This window comes from Mytilus galloprovincialis, chromosome 12 (genome assembly GCF_965363235.1).
Source record: "Mytilus galloprovincialis chromosome 12, xbMytGall1.hap1.1, whole genome shotgun sequence".
Taxonomy (NCBI): domain Eukaryota; kingdom Metazoa; phylum Mollusca; class Bivalvia; order Mytilida; family Mytilidae; genus Mytilus; species Mytilus galloprovincialis.
In genome coordinates, this window is record NC_134849.1 from 34,385,735 (window position 1) to 34,407,460 (window position 21,726).

Genomic DNA, 21,726 nt, shown 5'->3' on the forward strand with positions numbered 1-21,726 from the left:
AAGATGAATGTCTGTCAGACAAAAATTCATTTGGTCAAACAGAAATTTTGACTTTTTTTTGTTGAAAATTTCTTTTTCGGTCAGACAAACATTAAAACATTTGACACAGACTGACAGACACCAAAATCCTCAAAATTTCGTTACACATATTTGGTCAAAATTAGATATAATTCAATATTGGTAGTTTTGAGATTTATCTCTGTCTGACAATGGTAAAGTACACCTTTGAAGCATGACAGCAAAATCAAGATGTTCAGCCAGGCATCTAAGTTCACCAAAATGTGTGTCAGACATTGATCAGAATAGCTGCTATCCAATCCATATAAGACAACTGACTTAAAATACCATTATTGGTAATTAAGAGATTATTCTGTCAGACATATTGGTCAGATGTATTTATAATAAAATTGAGAATGAAAATGGGGAATGTATGAAAGAGAAAACAACCAGACCATAGAACAGACAACAGCAGAAGGTCACCAACAGGTCTTCAATGCAGTGAGAAATTCCCGCACCCAGAGGCGTTTCAGCTGGCCCCTGAACAATTTGACTTGAACGAAAAAACATTTATATAGTCAGACAAATTTTGAGATTCTGGGTTTTTCCTTTTTACTTTAAGTGTGTTTTAGAAGTTGGTTAATAACCAGTAATGCATATGATGGTCAATCAAGCAAAACACTTATACCCAATATAAAGCTTACACATTATGTCAAATACATTGACAAAAATATATAAAACTGAAACAATCAAATTCCTACAAATTCTGTCATTCATAACAGGACAAAGTAAATTCAGTTATATTCAACACTTTTTACATGTAACATGCATGTTGCTTTTTTGTTTTGATTTGAATGGAATTTTGGTGTTTAACACCCCTGTCAGTTTCAACATTTTCAGCTATTTCATACATATGGTGGCCAATGTTAATTAGTTAAAAGAAGCTGGAGTGCATGGAGAGAACCAACAAGGCCATAAAAAAGAATAAGTTTGTTTGCCCTAACCGTAACCTACCGAGAAAATAGCTGCCTACTCAAAATCTTTTATTGACTTGATGTGAAAATATTTTTTTCCAATAGGCATGAAGACTAATAGACAGTTGATACTTAAATTTCTCTTTGCCAACAAAAAAGAAAGAAAATGCTTACCTACCTATCCACTGTCAATGTTTGGTAGGGTTTGGGCAAACCAAAATATTTTAAAGTGTGGCCCAACAATACTTGGCAAGGAAAACTGGAAATCCTAGTTATTTAAGTTAAAGGTTGCACTTTGTAAATACATCTGCTTCTCAAACCATGCCTCTTTTGGCGAGATCTTGAATATTCATAGAAAATTAATTTTGTTTACATACTGGTTCCCAGTTATGCTCTCTGTGTTCCATCTCACAGAGACATAACTTGGGAATGTTCCAGTAAATAAACATGTGCATATTGTTTACATTGAAATCTGTGATAACCTTTCATTTGAGGTAGGGGTAGCTAAGAAAATTACTGTTAGTTTAAACTCTGAGAAGTTCAGGGCATAATAAACGTTGAAAATATGCCGCACAGCCCTATATTTTGACCTTTGAAAAAAATTGTAGTGCGTATGAACTTTCAATTCTAGGATAAGATTTTTTTCAAAACTTCAGAGTAAAAGTGGTACAGTTTTAGCCGTAAAAGGAATTCCTATGGGAAATTGCATTGTCAATATTTACGGAAATGCAACCTATAAAAGTACCTGACTCACCAAATCAAAGCTTTCAGTCATTTGTTCTATCAGGAAAGTCAACTGTACTTTATGTACTTCGGACATTTAAAGTACTGTGCTTGAAATTTCTTCATTTACAATGTTTTTACATAAATCATTGAACACGAATCCTTTAAAGTTAAAGTAGTATCATATCCTTAATTGGACAATTTTTTCTTTTAATTTTTCCATCCTTAACTTTTTTTTTATCAACATAAATAAAATATCAAATTCAACTCAAAATTGGCAGAAAAAAAAATTCAACAACATTTTTAAAGAAATGGTTCCATAAAAGAACTAACTCCAATTATTATCAAGTAAAACATATATTTGTAAGCCATAAAAGATGTAGCAAAGAAACTTTCTAAGTTATCATCAATTAACATGATTAAAATGTCTCCTTACACTAGCAGTTTTTGGGCTGTGAAAATATGTGCTCTTTTACTTGGCAATAATCAATAATGTGTACATAAAACTAATTGAAAAAATAGGAAATAAATAAAACTGTGAACAAGAATGAGACAGTAAGTCAAACAGTTTGCCAAAAAAAAAAAATTCATAAACTACAAAGGTCACAATAAGAACATTTAAGGAATGACTGTAATATTTTTTTCTGTCTATGAACAAATAACATAAAAAATTTGGTGCACACTGAATAACGCGCGTAGCGGGTTATTTAACAGTGTGCACTACATTTTTTATGATATTTCCAATAGACAGAAAAAATATTAGTCATTTCTTATAATTTAATTCTATAGTCGCCGTCAGCTGATTTTTGTAGCGGTTGTCGGTAAAAATAATCTAAACTATCAACCACGTTCACTCATGATATAGTTTTTCACATTCCATTCATAAATCACAAAAAGAAAAACAACTACTGACCTACCTTTTAAGTGATTGCACTGTGATAATCCTGACCTTCACATTTTCCAAGACGATTTTGAATGGTGGAATCCGCCATTGTTTTTACCGGAGGTGTTTCCGTGGAGTTCAATTTCATAAAATTTGCATAAAGCGCAGGAAACCTTATCACATCAATGAAAAGAACATTTCAGGAAACTGCGTAAGTGACGAATATCATATGTAAACAAATGATCCTCATAGAAACGAAGATGGCGGAATTACAATGGAAAACATTTTGGAAAATGTGAAGGTCAGTATTATTACAGTGTGATCACTTAAACGGTAGATCAGTGGTGGTTTTTCTTTTTGCGATTTATGAATGGAATGTGAAAAATTATATCTCGAGTGAACGCGATTGATAGTTTAATTTATTTTTACCGATAACCGCTACGAAAATCAGCTGACGGCGACTATAAATTCCATTTTAAACTGTAGAAAACTATGAAAAAACGTTGATGACGTCACAGTCACATGACTAAATTATGTCTATGGGCTCATAACAAAATAATATTGTCATCCAATCAGAAGACGCGTTACATCCAAAATTAAATTATTTGATAATATGCAAGCTTCTATCAATATGGCCAGCAAACTGAATAACCCTAGATCTGATGGGCGATCTTTTCACAATATGACAAGCAAACTGCATTCTAACAAAATGGAAAATTCTCCATAACTGTCTATTTTTTAAGTTTGAATATATTGGTTCAAATTAATAAAGAAAGGACATAAATTTATCTTTTTATTCCACAAAAGCAAAAAATGCAAAAAATTAATAAATTAAACATGTCAAATAACATAATTACTGATAGTAGGTGAACTTTATAGAAACATCCTTATCTCTCATTTAGCTACCAGATGAAATAAGTAGCTTATCCAAAGTAGCAAGATCAAATCAGCAAAACTTTCAGATTTGTTCAGATGTAAATAAAAAATGTACTAGGTCTTTTCTTAAAGAAAGTTCTTAATTAGCCCCTGGAATATAACTAACATTATTTTAAGTACTGAACAAAATTCCAAAGTGTACAATAACATGAATATAAGGATCCAATGTAATTCCTAAGAGCTAAAGGTAATAAACAACCATGAAAATATATAGCAAAACACTGATAGTCATAAAACCAAGTATTAAGAATGTCAAAGTATTGGGAAAAAAGTCAATAATGTGGAGCCGTAATGGAAATGTTTTCCGTATAATTCACATGACAATATAATATAGTCTGTAAGATGTTTGATTCCATACGTTTACTTAAGGAACGGAAATTGAATTACCTCGTCATCTAAGGTCATTATAAACTGTTGCTCAATATTTCGGTGACAAATTATGGTAAACGGGATGAATTGGCAGATGTTTCACTTTGTTTGATGTATTCACGATGTACAGCGAATGAAAATTTTTCAAACCCATACATGATATTGTAAATTCAGAAATTTGTGCATGCATTTATATGGGTCTGGAAAGAGTTTATACTGAATAGAAAAAAGGCAAAAAATATTGGTTGATTATATAAGGAATCACATGCACTGAAGCAGCCTGAAAGCAGTCAGTGCCCCTCCCCCCTCTCCCTTCTTATGAAAATTTCAGAATGCAGACTGAGTAGACATTTAAGACTTAACAAAAGAAACTTGTCCAATTAAGTATGTGAAACATTAAGATGATGCAGGACAAGTTCCACAAGACAATACTGAATTCATAGTTATTCTGTTATTCTTCCAAATTATTTTCATTTTAACACTTTCAAGAGAGTTTTATCACTGAAATATTTTAATGAAGGGATAGCAATTTTCTAGCACTTATATTAATTATCCAATAAACATGATAAATATAATCATTATAATATAAATGAAACTCAACAGCATTTTCCAGGAGGGTGTTCTACATTATTAAAGAATATTGTTACACACTAATGATGGACTTCAATTAATCTACATGTCCCGTGGACACGATTTCAAATTCCAATTTTTCGCCACTTGTAAAGACAATATATATTTAATTCAATGACAATTTCCCTCCAGAGCAAACCATACTTTCAAGAGAGTTTTATCAATGACATATTTTAATGAATGGGATCAGTGATTTTCTAGAATAATATATTATCATGTGTACATGGTGTATAATCATTATTTCATAATTAATCCAATCGGCATTTTCCTAGAAGGGGTTCTACGTTATTAACATACTAATGATGGACTTCTAATCTACAAGTTCTGTGGACACGATTTCAAATTTCCATTTCACCACATATAAAAACAATATATATAATTCAATGACGATTCCCCTTCAGAGTAAACATAATCATCTATTGTCGTATTGACAAATATAATACTCATCTCTCAAAGGGTCTATATTACACAAAATTCCATCAATATATGCAGGCAAGAGATTATAATTAAATTGTATGGAAACTTAATATATGAGGGTGTGGATGAGGTTTAGATGTTGCTTAGTCTTTAGTTGTCTATGTTGTGTCTTGTGTGCTATTGTTTGTCTGTTTGTCTTTTTCATTTTTAGCCATTGTGTTGTCAGTTTTTTTCAATCTTTTAGTTAGAATGTCCCTCTCATGCTCTGGTATCTTTCACCCCTCTTTTAGAGCGAAGAGAATGAGTAAGAGTGAAGAATAAAGGGTCCAAAAAATAAAGAATACAGAAAAAAATAAGCAACAAGTAAAATAAGTAAAAGAAGAGAATATTGGGGTGCTTCCTGCTACAATACAAAAGAATAGAGAATAAATTTGGGCAAAATTACTAAGTATAGACTAAATTGACAAATAGAAAGAATAGAAATATGGAATTCCATCCAAACCCTCTTATATGATGGAAGAGAAATTTCCTGATGATGTTTACAAAATGTGAAAATAACCATGATAACCAGGAGAGTAAACCACTCCAGTGTACATAAAGATAGGAGACAAAATTAAATGTACAGTGAAACCTGTTTTAAACCGAACCACTTCAGGACTTAAGATTGTGTTCGGTTTTATCAGGTTCACAACGCATACAATTTGATATTTAAGCACATGTTTGGTTAATACAGGTCTTAGGTTTATGCAGATTTGGTTTAGCCAGGTTTCACTGTAAATATATCTAACTTTGCTTTCAGGCCGATTTGAATATAAAATTCACTAAACAGTATTTTCAATTCATCAATATTTTTATAAAGTAATTATATTGTTTTGGTTGAAAATGAAATCAAACATTCCTACATGAAAACAAATATATCCAAACTGATTAAAAAGGTGTAATATCTTGATTTCTGATCATTATTCCAGATCTTAGGTTATTTAAACAAAATAAATATATGTTTTATTGCTTTTTAACAAGAAATAAACTGACTTTGTCAAAAATACAATTTGCACTGCACCCAAACCTAGTTGAGGATTATGTAGGATTTAACAGGTGTTTTGGTTTGCAAAACAATACAAAGGTTTGAATGCTGATAAATATGTCAGGAATCTGATGTACAGTAGTTGTCATTTGTTTATGTAATTTATACATGTTTCTCGTTATTTTATATAAATTTTTAAAATAGACCGTTGGTTTACCGTTAGAATGGTTTAACACTAGTAATTTTGGGGCCCTTTTTTATAGCTTGTTGTTCAGTGTGAGCCAAGGCTCCATGCTGAAGGCCGTACATTGACCTATAATCATGATAATGGTTTACTTTTATAAATTGTTATTTGGATGGAGAGTTGTCTCATTGGCACTCATTATATGACTCATACCACATCTTCCTATATCTACAAGTACAGTATCGGCCCATTTCAGCTCTGTTCAGAATTAAATCAGCCATGGTGAAAAAGAAGAAGAGTATAATTCTTCCACATTCTATAACTGTGCTTATAAACTGGTGTTTCCGACAGCTGTACCGCTTCCTTTGACCCTTTTGGAAAATTAAGCTAACATATATGTCTTTTTCCTAGACTTCAAAAGATGCAACATTTTAAATGAAATCTACTCCCCACTTAACAACTAGGAAATAATATTTTAAGTTGACCTTTGACTTACCTGTGAAAAGATTGGCCATTGACTTAGATGTACCAAACTGTGTCTCTAAATATTTTGGAAGGAAGACGACAAATCCACTAACAATAGCAATCTCACAACAAATACCAAGACTGGTCAACACGTAAATCTTATTCTTTAATAAGTTCAACATCGAACGAGGAATGTCTGAAAAAAAAAATTGTAAAAGTTCAGCCGTAAATACATGAAATAAACATGTAAAAAATATTAGGAAATTTTTTGTAGAATTCGTTTTGAACTGCTATAAATTCAAATTCGAGTGTGCATTTATTTTTATAATATTTGAAAAACGGACAAAATATGACATTTAATCAATTATATATGTATAGACAAATGATAAATGTATACAAATGAAGCTATCTAATTTCAAATAACTGTTTTTATTTTTGTGAAACCTATCTCATCTTGATCAACAATAATTGATTAATAGGAAAACAAAATAAAACATCTGAATTTGCAGTAAATGGTAGAATTCACTTGTCATAAAATAAAAGTAATAATTCAGTACATTCTTTGATCAACAAGGAAGTAATATCAAAAGGATTTTTCTGCAGGCTCAGCACCAAACAAGGAAAGTCTGAAATAATTAGAGATGTTGATCTCCTCAGTCCTGCAATGATAGTTGCTGAACTGACAACAGTCACAACACTTATGCGCTTTGTTAAACACTTTTAATTAGGTAACAAAGGTTAGACAATCCTATGTGTTAACAGTTTATTTTTATCAATTAATGAATAGAAAATGCCTAAAAACTAAATGTTTTTAATTGGCTATACTGTCTGTCAGGCAATGAAGAAAAATGTCTATAAATTCAAAAGTACACACTCTTCACAGACTTCAGAAAGTTCAGAGCAAGCAAATATAAATGAAGGAGTAGTTTAACAATGTGCTTGCTGTATAGTCATGATATATTATATATAGTATTTTTTGCAAAAAAGGCATATACGACATTTTAGAAGCCAAGCAACGATATATATAGTAACCACTGTCCATCTGGGCTAAAAAACATAACACAACATTTTTAACCAGAAATTATTGAAACAAAATTAATGTTTAATTTGTTTGGTTATGTAGGATATAATGCTCAGAAATTTTGTTACAAAAGTATCAACAAATATAGAAGCTTTAGAAGATCTATTATTCTTTATGATATTTTATTCTAAATAAACCAGACATATATCCAATAAGCATCTGTAACCAGCCATGATTTAATTTTCTCAATATTGTACTAATGTTGGAAACTGATTAAACAAGAATGTGTCCAAAGTACACCGATGCCCCACTCGCACTATCCTTTTCCATGTTCAGTGGACCGTGAAATTGGGGTCAAAACTTTAATTTGGAATTAAAATTAGAAAGATCATATCATAAGCAACAAGTGTACTAAGTTTCAAGTTGATTGGACTTCAGCTTCATCAAAAACTACCTTGACCAAAAACTTTAACCTGAAACTCCCACTTTCATTTTCTATTGTTCAGTGGACCGTGAAATTGGGGTCAAAAGTCTAATTTGGCTTAAAAATTAGAAAGATCATCTCATAAGCAACAAGTGTACTAAGTTTCAAGTTGATTGGACTTCAGCTTCATCAAAAACTACCTTGACCAAAAACCTGAAAGTCCCACTTTCATTTTCTATTGTTCAGTGGACCGTGAAATTGGGGTCAAAAGTCTAAATTGGCTTAAAAATTAGAAAGATCATCTCATAAGCAACAAGTGTACTAAGTTTCAAGTTGATTGGACTTCAGCTTCATCAAAAACTACCTTGACCAAAAACTTTAACCTGGACAGACGAACGGAACCAGACGGACAGACGGACGGACGGACGGAGCCACAGACCAGAAAACATAATGCCCCTCTACTATCGTAGGTGGGGCACAAAAATGATACTGGAGATTTATCATGTTAATAGTAATTGGTACTTTCTAAAAGTATTAAAATGTTATCTTCCAAAGGCAACTTCTTAAAAGAGAAGCAAGAATAAAAAGAAATAATAAAATGTTGACACAGAGATATGTCTCACCTGTTGGCATAAAATTTAGTAAAAGACAATCTGATGTACAATTCAACATGTATGTCTGATGGAAAGCAATGTTGTTTATTAATTTAAAGTCACTGGACCATGATCTAGTGAGAATCACAGACAGTATAGATGTTGGATCAATTCATATCAATCTTACAACTAAAGCAGAAAACTTAACATTTTAAAGTCATTGAGCATTGTCCTAAAGGCAGGTACTCAAAAATAACTGTCAAACTGAAATGTACTGATTGTAAAGAAATTTTATACCAAATATATACTTCCATCACAATTTGCTGAAGTTTTTATATAAACTGTTATCACAGAGATATGTCTCACCTTTTTTTGTAATTTTGATTATGCAAATGTTGAAATCAAAATAGCAATACTTTAACATCTTACGCAAGTTATGCAAATATTCAAAGTCAATGAACCATGACTGAATTACATGGCTAAACAATCTCCATGTAAATGAGATGTGCCAATGCTAATACAACTGCATACCAAATACCATTGACTTATTATAAGTCGTTCCCAAACCCAAAATACAAACATTAACTTGTAAACTATGTAAAAGTTTCAAAGTCAATGAACCATGAAGAGGGGGGTGTGGCTATATAATCTCGAAGGAAACAATACTTGCAAATGCCAATAAATTTGCATACCAAATATCATTGACTAAACATAAGCAGTTCATCTAAAACTGATCTTATCACAAACTAATACAAGTCATGTAAACTAAGATAAGTTTCAAAGTCATTAGACTGTGACTGAGGGGCAATGCCATATATTCTCCATGGAAATGAGATGTGCCAATGCTTATACAACTGAATATCAATTAACATTGGCCTACCACTAATGGTTCCCCTTGAACTGACCTAATCACAAACTAATACATGATAACTTAGAAAAAATTTCGAAGTCAATAGACCATGACTTAGGGGCAGAGCCAAATTATCTCCATGGAAATTGGATATACCAATGCTTATACAACTGCATACCAAATATCATTGACCTACCACTTGTGGTTCCCCATAAACTAGACCTAATCACAAACTAATACATTGTTGACGCCGTCGCCTACGCCGGAAACAGCATACTTATGTCTCGCTTTTTGACTCTGTCAAGGCGAGCCAAAAACTAACATTGAAAATAGCTGCTTAATCACAACCTAGGAAGCAGGGGCTCAAAATAGTTGTCAATCTGATATGTACTGATAGTAATGCAACTTAATATTAAACACCTAATCAAACTCATCTTCAGAAAACTTAACAATTGTTGACAACTTCTTTACTGTCACTGCTGACAAAAAAGCAATCCCTAGGTCTCCCTCTCTGTGACTTACATCACAGCCAAGATTAAACTGAACGAAAAACAATAAATTAACAATGAACTTGATTACGTACTTTGTATATGATTGTGCATCCCTTCAGCTGATCAAACCAATATTTTTAGCAACATTATCATGATTATAATAAGAACATTTGAAACATTGCTAATTAGGTTCATAGTTGCTGGATCATGATCTTCAGTAGGGCACATGGCCTCAGAATAATTGTGAAACTAATATGCATTTTTAAATTTAATATCAGTAGTACTAACAACATGTAGTAGTACTTAGTCCCTATCAAACTCACTTAAGACATTAAACATGACATCGAAAATTGCTGCAAGTTTTGTATAAATTGACATCAATTTTACATATATCCTTATTGGTCAATAAATTTTTCCCAAATTAAGTTAAGAAGGGGGTAGGGGGGTCAGTGAAAAAACTGTATGAATTAAGTTTTTTATCCTTCATTGAACTTTTGATGTCGTCCCTAAAGATAGAACTTTATACAGTTTTAAATTTAATATTATTGATCTATCACAAGTAGTTCCTATCAAACTCAATAAAGAACTATAACCATTGCTGAAGCTGCTGCCATCACCAGAAAAGCAATCCATATGTGTCATTTCTAGACAAGATAAAAAATCAATGTGTGATTTAGATTAGAAAATAATTTAAATCAGAGAATACAAAATGTAATTAATTTGCTGGAACAAGTACTGTAGCAACATTACATTTTACATACATGTATACAAAAAGAATGAACAAAACTATATGTTGAATAAACATGAGCTTCTGCAATAGTCCTATGGATATAGTTCTGGCCGGGCCCGAGGTTTCTCATGAAAATTTTCTATTTAGATGCTTACAGAATCAATACAGTAACAAAATGTAGGTTTTAATTACCAGGGTATTTATAAGTACAATGATAATAACATATACAGGTTCAGTAAACTCAGAATTCATTAAGAAAATCTTCAGAAATAGGAAATCATTCTGATTGTGATAATTCAAGTAGCATTTGCAATGTTTACATACACGTACATCAGGTACATGTATATCTTCATGTACATATTTACATTTTTTTTGGCATACCCATTTTCAACACTTACAAATTCACAAGAATGACACTAAAGGGGATGTATATGGGGGGAAAAGTACAGGCCTAAAATGCCTCACCTCTAGAAGATTCCAAATAGTCAACCCTTTAGTACGCCAAATGCCAATTTATTTTATAATGACACATGTATATCACACCTTAGAAAAGCTAGTAAACCATGTAAACATGGTAAACTGTGTGTTATCTTAAATGATTTTTGTCATGAATATTTATATATATATATATATGTATGTTTTTGCCACTGCACATTAAACAGCAATCAATTCATCTTTTAATCCACACCCCTCCTCATATCAAGAGACTGCAAGTAAGCATACAGACTTTTTTAGTCGACATGTTATACACTTTGCAAGATAGTTGTTTCATTGCCAATCATACCACATATCCTTATTTTTCTATTGTCACTTATTTTGATATTAAACTTTCAATGTTCTAGCTCAGTCCTGCTGTCTTAATTAAGGGGAAGTAATTCACTTAATTCAACCATTCTAACGGTAAACCTACCTGTGATAGTTTTACCGTACTCCTCCCCATGTTTAGAAGTCCTATCATCCTGATTCAACAATTCTTCTTTAGTCTTCACTTCCAAGATTTTTCTTTTCTCCTCCACCAAAATTCGTGGAAATGACAGAAAAGGAAAGGCAAGAAGGAATAGCAGAATTCCACAGATAATAAATCCACCCCACCAAGCACCAATCCACTGTGGATCTGACGGACGAATGTTGACGATATAGCTGAACACGTCAACATAGTACTGTAGTAAAAGTGCTCCTAAAGCATAGCCTAACACAGGACCTAATACTCCAGATGCATAAATAAAAGCTGAAAAACACAACAAATAAATTACCGGTAGTACATAAGCATGGCCTAATCTAGGTGCTCATGTTTTTTTGGAGGACATATTAAAAGGATAACATGAATAACATTAGCAAATATGTTTTACATCATAGTTAAGTTTGATAATCATGACAATGATGACAATATATGATCTAAAGCATATCTGCTAATGACTCAAGTATATATATACCAAATTCAAGTATTGTATTTAAGCAGTACAATTGTGACAATATTATAGGGGATATATATTGCTTTAGTAATAACTAGTTCAGTAGTTGCAAATGAGCTTCTTTCACATAAATACTATAATGAAGGTTGATCTACTTACTGCATAAATTTTATTATGAGATATATATGAATGACATTTACATATGGACCTCATAAACTATTTTTTGCTCTTATAGCATGTAAAGTTGTATTAACATGCAGATGCATTATGGGGAAACAAGTGTGCCTATACAGACAAACTGCAAATGGTCAACACTTCCATTTGAATTACCCCTTACCTACATATTTTTCTTATACCTCCCTCTCAACAATGATTGTATTCAAATAAACATCTTTCCAAATAAGTTTAAAAAAAAAACAACAGATTAGCCCTAAGAGGAGAAAAGTTATTTCTATAAGCATGTGAGTTAATATGCTGGTTCCCGGTCTTACCTAGATATGCTGGTGCCTTATCCTTAGGAACATGATTGTCAACATAAGTTGTTCCAAGTGTCAACACAGGTGTTCCTCCGGTACCAATCAAAATCTGAGCCGATATAAGTATCAACACATAAACCCAGTTCCCTGAGGTCTCGCCAATACATTTCTCCTTATATTGTCCACTTAAGTCATCAACCACTTTACAAATATTTTCTTCCGTTTCATTGTGTGAAATTCCACGATGGACTGTATATTTTTTAGCAATGATATGTGGTAATGCAAAAAGGAATGCTCCAAGTGACATTAGGAAAATTCCATAGCTGATCCATTTTGGAATGTGACGTCTTCCACCTAGATAACTAATAAAAATAACGGTTACTAGAGAACCAAATTCGTAAGATGCTACAATTAAGCCAGATATGGAACTGCCGATTTCAAAGCGCTTTTCTATCGTAGTTATCACACTGTTGAAGTAACCAGTTGACATTGTCCCCGTTGTCACCATCAGAAGACACATACAAGTAACAAACGTTTTTATATTGGCGCAGGTCTGAAGTCCATTTGGTCGACATTTTCCTATCCCACAAGGCTTATCTTCTTCTATTTCATCAACAACCTCAATATCAACTTGAAGTCGCGATTTGACATATTCGTCTTTTTCAGTTTTGCCTTTCAAAAACTGACTTTGGCTTCCGACGGAAAAATCGCTGACTGAAGATTGCTGGCCCACACTGATTCCACCAGGGGTCTCAACATTCTCACTTATGATATGTATCGATAAATTTTCCAACTCCTTTAAGTCTGGTCGTGCCGCCATTATGTCCTCCAATCTTCTACACGATCAGGACTTTAAGTAGTTCTGTGTCATTGTGTGTTGACAATCCTTTTCATATATACAACTCTTCCCCTGGTGTGTTTTTAATACGACATACTTCATAATGGTCTGTAAAAAACAGAGAATAAAGTAGATATTATATAATAACTTTAGCTATCATGATGAAGTTTTCTCATAATCAACTGTTATTTATTTCACAAATTATATAAAAATTATTCCATTCTTGTACACAAACTTCTAGATCAATAAACAATACATCTCAATGATCTCATATTAATTCTAAGCGATAAAAAATGTTTTGTTAATCAATTCATCGAGACATATTACTTCTAACAGGTCTAACTCAAAACAACAACAAATTTGAAATACTGTGGATTCATTTATTTTCGTGGGTACCAATGTTCGTGGTTTGAGGAAAAGTTGCATATTCGTGGATGTTTAATTTCGTGGTTTTGACAAAGTATGCCTATATTCCTTTAGAAAATCTGCAATTCGTTGAATATTTAAATTCGTGGTTTTCCGGTACCCACGAAATCCACGAAAATTGGTATCCAACGAATATTAATGAATTCACAGTATGTATTACAGAAATACAAATTCAATTAGACTTCCACTAATAGTCTTCAGAAAAATTGCTTCCACTCTTAAAAATGTTAAACCTACATTACGTAATACAAATTATTGCTTAAATGCACTGATGATGATGAAATAATGAAAAACTCTTCTAGACAAATTCAATATCTATGATTAATTTTCTTGGAAAAACAAAAACAGAATTTTAAATAAGACTGTCCAATCAGATGAAATTACTACACTCCTTAAAGAGTATCCCAAATGTGTAAAGCCAAGATAAACAAAAACATATATATTGTATCCTGTTATTTCTTAACTTTTATCAATAATTACAGCGGATTCCATTGAGTGTGTAGCCAAAGGTAATATCTTTGGTTAGCTTGCTTGTTTGCTGAACCGTGAAGTCATTGTTAGGTTAGGTAAACTACCCTACTTTATAAACAGACTAGTCCTGCAGAAAACCAATCTATCTGTCTGTTGGACTATGCTACTTTGAAAGGAGGGTAGTATACCTCACCTAATAATGACTTCACGGTTCAGCTAACAAGCAAGCTAACCAAAGATATTACCTTTGGCTACACACTCAATGGAATCCGCTGTAAATATTTCAATTTCCTTCAGTCAATTATTTCTTCAGAGGTTTCTTAGCTAGCTGCTTTCCCATTTTAATCTTGTCTACAGGAAAACACTAGGAATATATCCTGGTATTTAAAACTATTATCCTACTTTTCAACTACATACGAGCCACTAGAAAATAAGCTCCAATTTAAAGTTTGAAGGATCTTTTCTCCTATTTCGTATTGAACAATTTTAAAACATAAAATGGTTATGGATGCTGCTTTTATCATCAAATTCAAAATAGCTAGATGCAAAATAGTTTATCTTTTATTTTACTGAGTAAATTATTATTGGTGGTTATTCCTATAAATCAAAATTGTTTAATTGTATTCAGACCACAAAGACACTAAAAACTGTGATGTACACAATCATCCATGACCTTAATTATAACCCTTTGTGTGAGTATACTGTAAACATGGTAAAGTTTTATACGTGTTTCTCGTTTCTTGTTTTTTTATTTTATATAGATTAGACTGTTGGTTTTCCAGTTTGAATGGTTCTACACTAGTAATTTTGGGGCCCTTTATAGCTTGTTGTTCGGTGTGAGCCAAGGCTCTGTGTTGAAGGCCGTACATTGACCTATAATGATTTACTTTTTTTTAAATTGTTATTTGGATGGAGAGTTGTCTCATTGGCACATATCTATAAAGGGTACCCTGCCTTGTGGACTTATTTGAATATTTGAATGAGTTAATTCGTACACAGACTCAAAATTCAAGCAATCAAAATTCTAGATTTTGTTTCAAGCACAAATATTATACTCCTACTACAATATAGAACTAAGTAAACATTTATGACCGAGAGGCTTGATCTATAGGATAAAACAAATATATCCATGGTAAATTCTGCAACTGACATGTCCAACCATTATTATTAATTTCTAAAATTACATAAAGGTTAATAACCTCTTAAAGTGAAACTATCTATCATGAAACATGAACTACATGTACTACTTAAATTTAACTAGATATCATTGAGATGGGAGCCATCTCTGTGGGCCCCGCTGTCAATAACATGGGGTAAATAAGTTGTATGGATAATCTGATATGAAGCATTATTTGAAGTTATCACATAGTCTCATGTGTGATTTTGATCTAAGATTTTAAGTTAAAACTGATAAATATTCTCATCTTACTTTCATAGTATAATAGTGATATGACTGCATGATGTGAACTCTCATTGTTTACTACTCTAAGGTGACTTCTGGATATATGGATTGATGTTTGAACAATATGTTTAAAGGTGCTGCCCAATTGATATTTGTCACATATTTTTAGAATTATGCCTTCAATATATTATGACCCACCAAGTATAAAGTATGAAATATTAATGGTTCTCGAGAGGTAGAGCGGACACAATTTGTTAAGAACAACGAACGGATGGACAGACCGACAGACTGATCTTAGACCTAGGATGCATACATTATGACACATTCTCTTGTGTTGGTTAATATATATGTTAAGTTGAAAATGTTTGTCAGGTATAAAGTATGAAATAATAACAGCTGTCCTCTCAAAATATAATGTGGATCAAATTTGTTAGCGATGGACAGACCAACAGACAGACAGACCTTTGACCTAGGAAGTGGTACATACATCATGACACACCCTCTGGTGTTGGTTAAAATGGATGTCAAGTATAATATTTGAAATCATAACGGTTCTCAAGATATAGAGCGGACACAATCTTCACCACAGGACACAGGGTTGTCAACTGAAACCAAAGTTTTTTTGATGTTGACCTTTGACCTAGGAAGTTGTACATACATCATGACACGCCCTCTGGTGGTGGTTAAAATGTATGACAAGTATATACTTTGAAATCATAACGATTATCTAGATATGGAGCGGACACGATCTTCACCACAGGACACAGGATTGTCAACTCGAAACCAAAGTTTTTGACCTTGACCTTTGACCTAGGAAGTTGTACATACATCATGACACACCCTCTGGTGGTTGTTAAAATGGATGTCAAGTATAAACTTTGAAATCATAATGGTTATCTAGATATGGAGCGGACACGATCTTCACCACAGGACACGGGGTTGTCAACTGAAACCAAAGTTTTTGACCTTGACCTTTGACCTAGGAAGTTGTACATACAACATGACACACCCTCTGGTGTTGGTTAATAATCATGTTAAGTATTAAGTATGAAATCATAACGGTTCTCTAGATATGGAGCGGACACGAAAGTGTTACGGACGGACGGACAGACGGACGGACGGACAGACGGACGGACAGACGGACGGACGGACAGACTGATCACTATAGGGCGACCCGCCGTCGGCGGGGCCCTAATTATCATGTCTTTCAAAGAAGTCTCAAATATGCATGACTCTTTGTCATTTTTGTTTGTAAACCTTACTTAAACAATTGTAAGCTGAATCAGGATACTAATAAGCCTTAATAGGCCATTCCAGAGACATATATACTTGAATAATATATGTCTCTGGTCATTCTAGAACTGATTCTTATTTTTTGGTTTATAAGTAGATCTAAATTCAAACCTTAGTAACATGTCCTAACCAGTAACCAGTTTAATAAACTATTATATTAGATGCATGTATGTTTGTTTTGTTTGATTTTTAATTTCAGTTTAAATATATATATTTCGGAGTTTAGTATGACGTCCATTATCACTGAACTAGTACACATTTTTTTTTACGGCCCGCTGAAACTAGCCTTCCAGTGTGGGATTTTCTCTCTGTGTTGAAGACCCATTGGTGGCCTTCGGCTGTTTTCTGCACTTTGGTCAGGTTGTTGTCTTTTTGATACATTTCCTGTTATTATTCTCAATTTTATGCCATAATCATGTGATAATACAAATGTACAATGCAATAAATATATATATTCTTATGTTTGCTTAAAATTTTCATTCTTTAATATCTTCCACGAGAAGACACATGAACAGAGCCTTGCAAAGATGACTGACTTTTCTGTAATTTGAAGTATAGTATAATTAACAGTCAGAGCTCAGAAGTCTGAATCTGCTTTTGACTCATAGAGGTCTAAATTTATAAGTTTTAGGATTTGTCTCCCTTTAATGCAAGACAAAATACGACTTTAAAAAGTCTAATATTGTTTAGCAAGAAATAATCGACCAGAATAAAAAATTTGCAAATATCTCCTATAGGTCCGGCGATAAGTTACCAAAATTGGTTAACTTCAAGACCCAGCATATTTATAAAAAGGTCATGCATCTAAATCAAATAATGACAACATTGCTTTATCTTCTAAAGAAAAATATGAATGAGAGTCTAAAAAATCAAAGATAAAGTTAATTAACCTTACAATGCAACCACCTGGAACCACACTTAATGAGATAAAACACCTGTGTTTAGTAAGGAGTGTTCAATTAGATAATTAAATATAGATAGCTCAAGTCCTTGTGAACTATCCGACAGGTTTTTGCTGTCATCATGGTCATAGGTGGTGTACATTGGCCACCAAGTAAAATTAAGTTTTATCATCAACATAAATAGACCTAAACAAGTCTGTCATTTTCTGACTTAGATAAGTCTAAAATTGAAAACACATTTTTATAATAAATACATGTTTTGACTTCTTGAAGTCAAAAACAGAAATCGACTTGTTTATGTCTGAGCTCTGACTGATTAAGATAGTTTTATTCCTCCTAAAACCTACATACTGATATACATGTACTATAACAAGACACTTACCTAATTATTCCTCCTAAAACCTACTGATATAAATGTACTATAACAAGACACTTACCTAATTATTCCTCCTTAAACCTATACTTATACAAATGTACTGTGGATTCCAGTGGCGGATCCAGGGGGAGGGTCCGGGGGTTGGAACCCCCCCTTTTTTTTGGACAATCAATGCATTTGAATGGGGACATATAGTTGGAACCCCCCTTTTTAAAATAGCTGGATCCGCCCCTGGATTCATTATTATATGTTGCATTGGAATGGATACCAATTTCCGTGGATTTCGTGGGTACAGGTGAACCACGAATTCAAATGTACAACGAATAATCAATTTTCCTTAGGCTTTTAAAAGTTTTATGTAGTTGTCAGCAAAACCATAAAATCTAATATCAACTAACATGCAAATTTTGCTCAATCAAAGAAAATTAGTACCCACGAAAATAAATGAATCCACAGTACCGGTACTATTTATAACAAGACACTTACATTATTCCTCCTAAAACCTACTGATATAAATGTACTATAACAAGACACTTACCTTTTCCCTCCTAAAACCTACTGATACAAATGTACTATAACAAGACACTTACCTTTTTCCTCCTAAAACCTACTGATACAAATGTACTATAAAAAGACTCTTACCTTATTCCACCTAAAACCTTCTGATACAAATGTACTATAACAAGACACTTACCTTATTCTTCATAAAACCTTCTGATACAAATGTACTATAAAAAGACACTTACCTTATTCCTCCTAAAACCTTCTGATACAAATGTACTATAACAAGACACTTACCGTTTTCCTCCTAAAACCTACTGATACAAATGTACTATAACAAGACACTTACCTTTTTCCTCCTAAAACCTACTGATACAAATGTACTATAACAAGACACTTACCTTATTCCTCCTAAAACCTACTGATACAAATGTACTATAACAAGACACTTACCTTATTCCTCCTAAAACCTTCTGATACAAATGTACTATAACAAGACACTTACCTTTTTCCTCCTAAAACCTACTGATACAAATGTACTATAACAAGACACTTACCTTTTTCCTCCTAAAACCTACTGATACAAATGTACTATAACAAGACACTTACCTTATTCCTCCTAAAACCTACTGATACAAATGTACTATAACAAGACACTTACCTGATTCCTCCTAAAACCTACTGATACAAATGTACTATAACAAGACACTTACCTTTTTCCTCCTAAAACCTACTGATACAAATGTACTATAACAAGACACTTACCTTATTCCTCCTAAAACCTACTGATACAAATGTACTATAAAAAGACACTTACCTTATTCCTCCTAAAACCTACTGATACAAATGTACTATAACAAGACACTTACCTTATTCCTCCTAAAACCTACTGATACAAATGTACTATAACAAGACTCTTACTTTATTCCTCCTAAAACCTACTGATACAAATGTACTATAACAAGACTCTTACTTTATTCCTCCTAAAACCTACTGATACAAATGTACTATAACAAGACTCTTACCTTATTCATGATTGAAGGAATATAAAATAATATAACCTTGTTGCTTACACGGTAAAAGTATTATATTGACCATGCTTCATGCATGTACAAGCTGAAGTTCTACCCACAAATTACTATCTTTAATTTACATTTTAGCACCTTGTCATTACCAATTAACAGTTATAAGTAAGAACAGAAAACATGTTGAACCAGACATCCTCTTTAATAAACTGAATCAATATTACAATGTACCAATGCATTGGGTGTGATACAATATAGTTCTACACCATACATTTAATTTTCTAACTTTAAAATATCAAGATAACCAACTAATTTTACCAGAACTTTATGCACAATCAGGCCCGTAGCCAGGAATTTCCAAAGGGGGTTCGTTGGACTCATGAACTCGACTTTAACAGTCACAATTTGAACAAAACGTTGACTTAAACGGTGCTTATTTGATTTCAAGGGGGGGTCATCTGAACCCCCCTGGCTACGGGTATGACAATCATCAGTTCAGGGCTAGAAAACAAATTAATGATACAATAGGTAGATCATGTAACAGGAATTGGGAAGTATGAAGGGGAATTTATGGACTGCCAGAGAAAAATGAAGGGAAAGAAATTTAGTCTAATGCATCAATGCCTTCTATGGACCCCTTAAAGAGTTGTTTCAAGGGTTCTCACTAACATGCTTAGAGCATGGCACTCTGAGACTTCCCAAGGAATAGGGTTTATCATTCCATTCTGCCACGCATAAGAAAGATATTTTCAATTTGTAATGCCACTGTTACTACTAAAAGATCAGAATTTTACAATTATTCTTTTTAAGAATGAGACTGGGTTACGTTAGTGTCCCAATAATAGGTACTCACATCCTGATAAAGTAATATCTGATACATATATTCATATGAAACATTTCATGAAATCATTTATGATTATATATGTATCTTAAAGTTTTGTCTATGATGTCAAAATTGTAATAATTTTGAATTAACTGTAATACACAGTACAGGTAAATATTGGTACCTTAATGTCTCCCCACCATGACATGCCTCTTTTTATACCACAGGCAAATCAAATAAAGTCCAATAAATTGCAAACATTTAAACTCAAACTTAAAGAATTCATTTTATGTTTTACATGTACACTTTGGATCCTCATCATATAAGACTACCTACATGGCGCTACAATAACACTATGAGGTTACTTCAACTTATGTTCTGACACATCTATTGCTAGACATGCACAGTCATGAGGGTTGGGATGGGGTCCTATAATTGTTTCTTGAATTTTTCAAGCTAATTTTCAGTATTCTTTAAAAAAAATTGTCATTATTCTCTATGTTAATTTTTTATAATTTAGCACCCCATAATTCTCTATTCCATTTTTCTGTAAAACTGCCTTGCCCATTATTTTTAGATTTCTCAATTCTGTAAACTCCATAATGACCCTCAGTCATATGATCTAGTACAGTTAATTATAATTAGAAAACTGAATTAAGTTAGCCTGTGGAATAATATACAAAACATGCAGAACACAAAAATAGATTTGGCTTTAGTTTATGAAGTAATTTCCTCTAGATGAAAATTACCAGGTATCAAGAAGAGTTCAAACGATTAGATTAATATTATAGCTTAAAGCTGCATGTCTTTTAGAGGATACTCTTTGTTATATTAGCCAAACGATTAGATTAATATTATAGCTTAGAGCTGCATGTTTTTTAGAGGATACTCTTTGTTAAATTAGCTATCTTTGTTTTTCTACCATCAAATCTACTAATTTATCATACTTATAGTTAAATATCTAGATTAAAACCTTCTTACAATCTGACAGAATTTATGTGAATCCATTCATTTCTCAACTAATTACCAATAGTGTAAACAAACATGCAGCTTCCTTAGGCTTAAACACT

At 32.6% G+C, this 21,726-nt stretch overlaps 1 protein-coding gene across 2 annotated transcripts in view; it reads right to left on the minus strand.

The window, feature by feature from the left end:
- LOC143055624 (solute carrier organic anion transporter family member 5A1-like) overlaps positions 1 to 21,726 on the minus strand; it is a 44,193-nt gene that overhangs the window by 15,109 nt on the left and 7,358 nt on the right. For both annotated transcript variants that reach the window (XM_076228788.1, XM_076228789.1), the window contains exons 2-4: positions 12,615 to 13,545; positions 11,622 to 11,939; positions 6,634 to 6,798 (exon numbers count right to left, since the gene is read on the minus strand). In XM_076228788.1, coding sequence (XP_076084903.1) covers positions 6,634 to 6,798; positions 11,622 to 11,939; positions 12,615 to 13,419 — 1,288 coding nt within the window. In that variant the 5' untranslated portion in view covers positions 13,420 to 13,545. The remainder of the gene's footprint in view (positions 1 to 6,633; positions 6,799 to 11,621; positions 11,940 to 12,614; positions 13,546 to 21,726) is intronic.